We start from the raw sequence: 6,544 nt of genomic DNA, 5'->3' as shown, positions 1-6,544 counted from the left end.
CCACCCCCCCCCCGGAGCGCGCCCCTCCGCTCCTCACCCTGCACCCGCGGCCCTGCGCGGTACACGCCGCCCGCCCTAAAGCCCACCCCAGCCCGCGACCCTTAGCGTCCGCACCGTGCTTGCTCTCGCTTCCCCACCCGCAAAGGCTCCGACTTTGCCCCTCTGCGGTCCATGAAAATAGCGCCCCCCGCAGGACGGGAATTCTCCCCTGAGTTCCTAGCCGCCTTCTTGGGCCCTCCCACTCCAGAGGAAAGCGGTTATCAGCACCTCCTTATTATCTCTTTGCCCCCACGGGGTTTGCTTTTTAGGCCGAGATTTTTTTTGAGGGACCGAAGTTGTGTCCATGTTTTTACCCCTTCTCCATGCCCTATCATTTAGTGTCCTCACACATCTCCACTTGGAAGGGAGGTTTTTGTTTTTTCCTCTCCGAACACATCACCTTCCCCCGACATCTCCCTCATACCCTCTCCTCTTCTCCCTCCAGTTTCCCCTTCCCTTAGCAACCTTTATTCCTTTTATTTAGCACTTCATTGTTTTCTGTTTCCAACAAGACCTTCTTAAGTAACCCTGGTGAAACGACATACTTGTTCCTGTAATACTGTGAAAGGACTGCAGCTCTTGGTGCCTGCCTGCAAAGGAAAACTTAGTTTCTCTTGCACCAAGCTATCCTTTTTCGGTTTGTTCTCTTCTTCCCTCTACTACTCCTTCATTTTGTTACACTGCCCAGGATATATCATTCTTAGAGAAGTGATCTTTTCTTATGTAGGATTCCTGTAGAGTAGATATACAATGTGTGTATGTTCACATACACTCAGCTTGTAGTCAGTAGATTTTACAATCGAGGAACCCTTCTGTCCTAATGTCTTCAGGATGGCTATACTGTATCTTCATTGTTTCCTCAAATCTTTTTATTGTTTTCTGGAGGTTTTCTACAAATTCTGAAGTCGTATTTTGTGAAATGTCACATACCGGTAGGAGGCCAAATAAAGGGATTTTCCACATGAACTTAAAGAGCATGTGTGCGTGTATTTTCTTAGTTTGAATATGTTGCTCTTTATCTTTCAAGATGATCCTCCTCTCCCCTTTTCTATTCAGTCAGTGATTTTGTTGATTAAATGCATCGTCTTTTTTGTCTGCCTTTTATTTTTCCTTATCTGTATCTGGTTGTAGGTGGGATTCTAATGACACAATGGAAGCTATAACTGATTGCTTTTGCTTACAACTGATGCCTCTGTGTTTTGACAAGATTCTCTGCTTCTTAACCAGAGTCTAAAAATGAGGTGAATATAAGACAGCTACTGAGATACTCCTGTGTGTTTCTTCAGGTCCTGGTTAGGTTTAAGGGCTTCGAAGGTGCTGCCTTTGGGGAAGGGTCAGATGGAATAAAGTGGCTTTTATTAAATGTTTCAAACCTCAGAATAAGGACCAAATCCCTGTAACTCCAGGTTAGACCCTACCATGTCACAAAGTGAGATCTGGACTCAGGACCTGTTTTTTCTTTTTGAATACTGCAAAACTATTCTGATGTCTGATCCAGCATGAAATAAGCATAGATTTTGCAAAGGAGGAGGAAAAATGACTGAAACGCTTTTCTTTTGGACAGATCTCAAGGCCAGAGAATGGCAGGTGAACAGAAGCCCTCAAGTAACCTCCTGGAACAGTTTATCTTACTAGCCAAAGGTACCAGTGGTTCAGCTCTCACTGCTCTCATAAGCCAAGTTTTGGAGGCTCCTGGAGTATATGTCTTCGGAGAACTGCTGGAGCTGGCCAACGTGCAGGAGGTAAGGGCAGTTTTCAGACAATATCTTCTTTGTTTTAAACCTTCCTGAGATTCTCCAGGCTTCCAGGGATTATTGGTGCTGAAGCATTGTGGACCTGTGAGGTGCTATTTTTGAGCAAGCGATGGAAATTGGTAAGGCAGGGGAAGTGAGTGGGGATGAAATTCTGGGCTCCTTCTGGTCAGTATTTTCATCTGAATTTGGAGTAAATTGAGATTAGTAGTAGTGTTAGTTGCTCAGTCGTATCTGACTTTTTGTGACCCTGTGGACTGTAGCCTGCTAGGCTCCTCTGTCCATGGAATTCTCCAGGCAAGAATACTAGAGTGGGTTGCCATTCCCTTTGCCAAGGGATCTTCCTGTCTTCCTGACCCAGGGATCGAACCCAGGTCTCCTGCACTGCAGACAGATTCTTTACTGTCTGAGTCACCAGGGAAGTGGTAGTAATTTGAAAGATAGGGGAAAAATCCAGTTGAACCTGATAAATTAGAAAAGTATAGTGTCAGCATGAATGATGTTACTGGTAGTTCCAGTCATTCTTAGGGACAAAAAGCCTCCGGTGTAAATATGGACATTGAAGATTGGTCAGGCACATACGTAGCAGGAGGTATTTGTTATTGAGCATGAGATGGGCATGGATAAAGAATATTTTATTTCCGTGAAAAAGGCAGTTGAGTGCTAAAGATGTGTAAAAACAATACGACATGAAAAGCTGGGAAGTAGTCCTTTTTGCTTTGTTTGCTTGTTTGTTTGGTAGTGGTTATTAAACCCTTGGGTATCACCTTTGGTTGTTGTATCTTAAAAATGTGAATAACCAGGTGGAACAGAGCTGTAAAGGATCCCATACTTTTCCACCTCTGTTTTCCACCTAGGATATTTTCATATTTATTGATTAATGCTTTTATGTTGATTGATTTAAAAGTCTGGTGACATCTTTATTACATACTTTATTGTATTACATACTTTATTACACCCGGAGCTCTTGGAGTGGGAGGCTGGCTTCCTCTACACTGTCAGAGCTCTTTCCTGGTTGCCCAGTGTCACTCCTGCTCTGCTGAAGGCTGCCATGTGCAGGTCTGGGTGGTCCTTGTTCTTGAGGATCAGGTGCATGATGCTACTTAGAGTTGCCCGGGCTTTCTTGTCGATGGTGGTCCACATAAGTGGGGTGACTGACTTTTGCTGGCCAGTTCTTCAGTTCATGACAGTAGGACACATGCCTTTGCCATTGGCTGCTGGCTTCATGCTTATAGCCCTGCTGTTAGTCAGCCCGTTGTAGCAAAAGGAGTTGGGTCTTCAGGTTACTGGACTTGGGTTGTACATGTGCTCATTCCTCTTGATTAAGAAGCTCGAGCAGTTCCGCTGGATCATCCCGTGCAGATGTATGGGTGTGGCATCAGTTCCTGTCCCTGCAACAGTTGAAAACAGAAAGACCCACTTTTTTTTTAATTGTAAATTTTTATTTAACATCAGACTGGCTTGCTGGACTGTAAGCTCTGTGAGGGTAAGGTCTGTTCTGCCCACTGTTGTTTTCTTAGAGCTTCTTATGTACCCTGACACACCATAGACTTTCAGTAAAAATTTAATTACCAGAGATAGAAAAGGAATCCTGTGAGGAAAATTTAAGAAAATTTAAGTTCTTTTTTTTTTTTTTTTAAAGACTTAATTGTTTTAGATCAGTTTTAGATTTACAGCAAAATTGAGAGGGAGGTGCAGAGAGTTCTAACATATCCCTTGCTCTCATGCATGCATGGCCTGCCCCGTTACCAATGTCCCCCACCAGTGTGGAATGTCACTGATGCATGATCATCACCCAGAGACCAGAGTTTCTGTTAGGGTTCACACTTGGTGTTGTGCAGTCCATGGGTTCTGTGTGTGTGTGTGTGTGTGTGTGTGTGCTCAGGCGTGTCTGACTCTTTGAGACCCCATGGACTATAGCCCATCAGGCTTCTCTGGAGTGGGTTGTCATGCCCTCCTCCAGGGGATCTTCCTGACCTAGGGATTGAACCCATGTCTCTTGTGTCCCCTCCATTGGCAGGTGGATTCTTTACCATGGCACCACCTGGAAAGCCGTGGATTTAGAGAAGTGTTTGATGACATGTATCCATCATTACAGTATCAGGGAGAGCGTTTCACTGCCCACAAGATTCTCTTCCTCCCCTGTAATCCCTGACAACCACTGATGTTTTTACTTTTCTCAGAATGTCATATAGTTGGAAACATACATATGTAGCCTTTTCAGATTGGCTTCTTTCACTTAGTAATATTGCATTTAAATTTCCACCATGTCTTTTTGTGGTTTGATAGGTCATCATCTTTCAAAAGAAGAGATGGCCAGGTTTGTGAAAAGCCTGAATGAATATAAACAAGTAGTTGTTTTTTATGGAAGTTTGGGTAAGAGGAGATGGATGAAAATTAAAGTCAGAAAGATGTTACTGATTTGGGCCAGTGGGAGAAATTTTGGAGTGTCTGTCCTAGAGAAAATAGTCTTTTATGGCTGGTTTTGAAATTGTCTATCTGAAAAGTAGGGGCTAGATTTGATGGTCTCATCCACTTCTGATTCAGGACCTCAGGAGATTCTTGATAATCTGAGAAAGTAGGCCAGGGTATTAGGATGTCAGAGTTCTCATTGGCATGCTCAGCAGAACACCTTTATCTTCCCACAGTTGATTTTCTTTCCATTTATGAGCTGGGAATAAGCTAGTTGCCTTCCAGTGGTCAGAAATTATAGATGTAGTTTTTGGAACCTTTTAAAGTTGAGTGGTATTATTATCAGTGTCCACAGAATGCCAATTGGTTCCTGTTTAGACTTTCCTGAGTTTGGTAAATTGGGAGAGTAACAGGTCATATTTGCAAGTAGGGAAAGCACACAGTTATGGTGACTGGCAGCAGAGCAGAGCAGAGCAGGACCTCTTTCCTTTTTCTTCCGCAGTTAGTATTAGCGAGGAGCTGCTGCTGCTGCTGCTGCTAAGTCGCTTCAGTCATGTCCGACTCTGTGCGACCCCATAGACGGCAGCCCACCAGGCTCCCCCGTCCCTGGGATTCTCCAGGCAAGAACACTGGAGTGGGTTGCCATTTCCTTCTCTAATACATGAAAGTGAAAAGTGAAAGTGAAGTCTCTCAGTCGTATCCGACTCTTAGCGACCCCATGGATTGCAGCCTACCAGCCTCCTCCATCCATGGGATTTTCCAGGCAAGAGTACTGGATTGGGGTGCCATTGCCTTCTCCAATTAGCGAGGAGCAGGCAATTTTAATGAACAGTTTTGTTTGGGGCTGACGGATAGCCTGGTTTCCTGTCCCAGCTGGGCTGTGCTGTCGAATCTTAGGCTTTGCTAATCTCTGGCATTCATAGTCCACTTGTAGGCCTTGAAACTTGGAGCCACCCCTGTACTTTTTTCAGTTTGGATTAAGGGTGACTTACCCTGTACCCATCAAGCTGGGGTGTTGACAAAGATGCTCCAGTCCTTGTTTCAATGGTGGGGAACGCTGAGAAAATTCCACTTGCTCCCAGTGCTTATTGCTTTGTGTGCATGTATGCGCATCTATGTGACAAAAGTAGTTCCTTGGGCAAGCTGGGTAGAGTGTAAAGTGTGTATTCCTGAGAGAGAGAATTTAAATATGGGCCCTTAATAACCTTATTTATTTTTTCCCAAAGAATCAGAGTTGGGAGGGATCTCAGGGACCAAGCAATAACACAGTACAGAACTGAGGCCTGTGATCACCTGCCCTCTGCTCAAATGCTGCAGTGATGGGTAGACAGCTCACTCTGTGAACGGTTTTCTTTTTTCCCTCCTCAGCTTGCAGAAGGAGCCAACGCTGCTTACTTGCAGTTGCTGAATCTGTTTGCCTATGGAACATACCCCGATTACATAGGTGAGTTGGTAACATCCTCCAGACTTCTCTCCACTATGTTACTCTGCCTGGATGTGTTGTCTTCCCGAGGTTCACTGAGGTCTGGGGTATAATGGGGTGGGCACTTACCTGGCTGTTTCTCATCTCACTGTGCTCTGTAGGTGACATCCCATGATGACCTTGGTTCCCTCCTTTTATTTCCCAGTGGGTTAAAGGGGGCTGTGTTTATGCTCATCCATAAATACAGCCCTTGTTTTTTTTCAGATGAGGTTCTTGAGGACTGGTATTGGTAGAGCACTTGGAGTGTTGTGAAATGTCAGAATACCATTTGGAAAGTCTTTAAGTGTTAAATATTATCTAAATACCATCACCATATTGAAGAAGGTTTGGAAAATAGGGAAAAAAGTCACTTGTAGTTGTACCACCCATAACCACTGTTCATTTTATGGTCCTGGACTTTTTCTCCCTTGTGCTTATGATTTCTGTAGGTGTAATTAGATTACGTGTACAATTTTATATCTGGCTTTATTCACTTATTTCATAGGCGTTTATCCATGTTTTACGCCTTTATCAGATCAGATCAGTCGCTCAGTCGTGTCCGACTCTTTGCGACCCCATGAATCGCAGCACGCCAGGCTTCCCTGTCCATCACCAACTCCCGGAGTGCACTCAGACTCACGTCCATCGAGTCAGTGATGCCATCCAGCCATTTCATCCTCTGTCGTCCCCTTCTCCTCCTGCCCCCAATCCCTCCCAGCATCAGAGTCTTTTCCAATGAGTCAACTCTTCACATGAGGTGGCCAAAGTACTGGAGTTCCAGCTTTAGCATCATTCCTTCCAAAGAAATCCCAGGGCTGATCTTCAGAATGGACTGGTTGGATCTCCTTGCAGTCCAAGGGACTCTCAAGATTCTTCTCCA

The 6,544-nt window shown here is 44.7% G+C and overlaps 1 protein-coding gene across 2 annotated transcripts in view; it reads left to right on the top strand.

Moving 5' to 3' along the window:
• Positions 1 to 6,544, top strand: part of COPS7B (COP9 signalosome subunit 7B) — a 27,875-nt gene that overhangs the window by 4,995 nt on the left and 16,336 nt on the right. The window contains exons 1-3 of one of the 2 annotated variants that reach the window (XM_010836957.1): positions 1,187 to 1,280; positions 1,604 to 1,781; positions 5,571 to 5,646. In XM_010836957.1, the coding sequence (XP_010835259.1) occupies positions 1,276 to 1,280; positions 1,604 to 1,781; positions 5,571 to 5,646 (259 nt within the window). In that variant the 5' untranslated portion in view covers positions 1,187 to 1,275. Of the gene's footprint in view, positions 1 to 1,186; positions 1,281 to 1,603; positions 1,782 to 5,570; positions 5,647 to 6,544 lie in introns of those variants that run through there. The other variant, XM_010836958.1, reaches the window with a different exon arrangement.

Source organism: Bison bison, unplaced genomic scaffold (assembly GCF_000754665.1).
Source record: "Bison bison bison isolate TAMUID 2011002044 unplaced genomic scaffold, Bison_UMD1.0 scf7180017864068, whole genome shotgun sequence".
Classification (NCBI taxonomy): Eukaryota; Metazoa; Chordata; class Mammalia; order Artiodactyla; family Bovidae; genus Bison; species Bison bison.
Note: the sequence above shows the minus strand (reverse complement) of the source record. Positions and strands in the feature narration are given on the sequence as shown.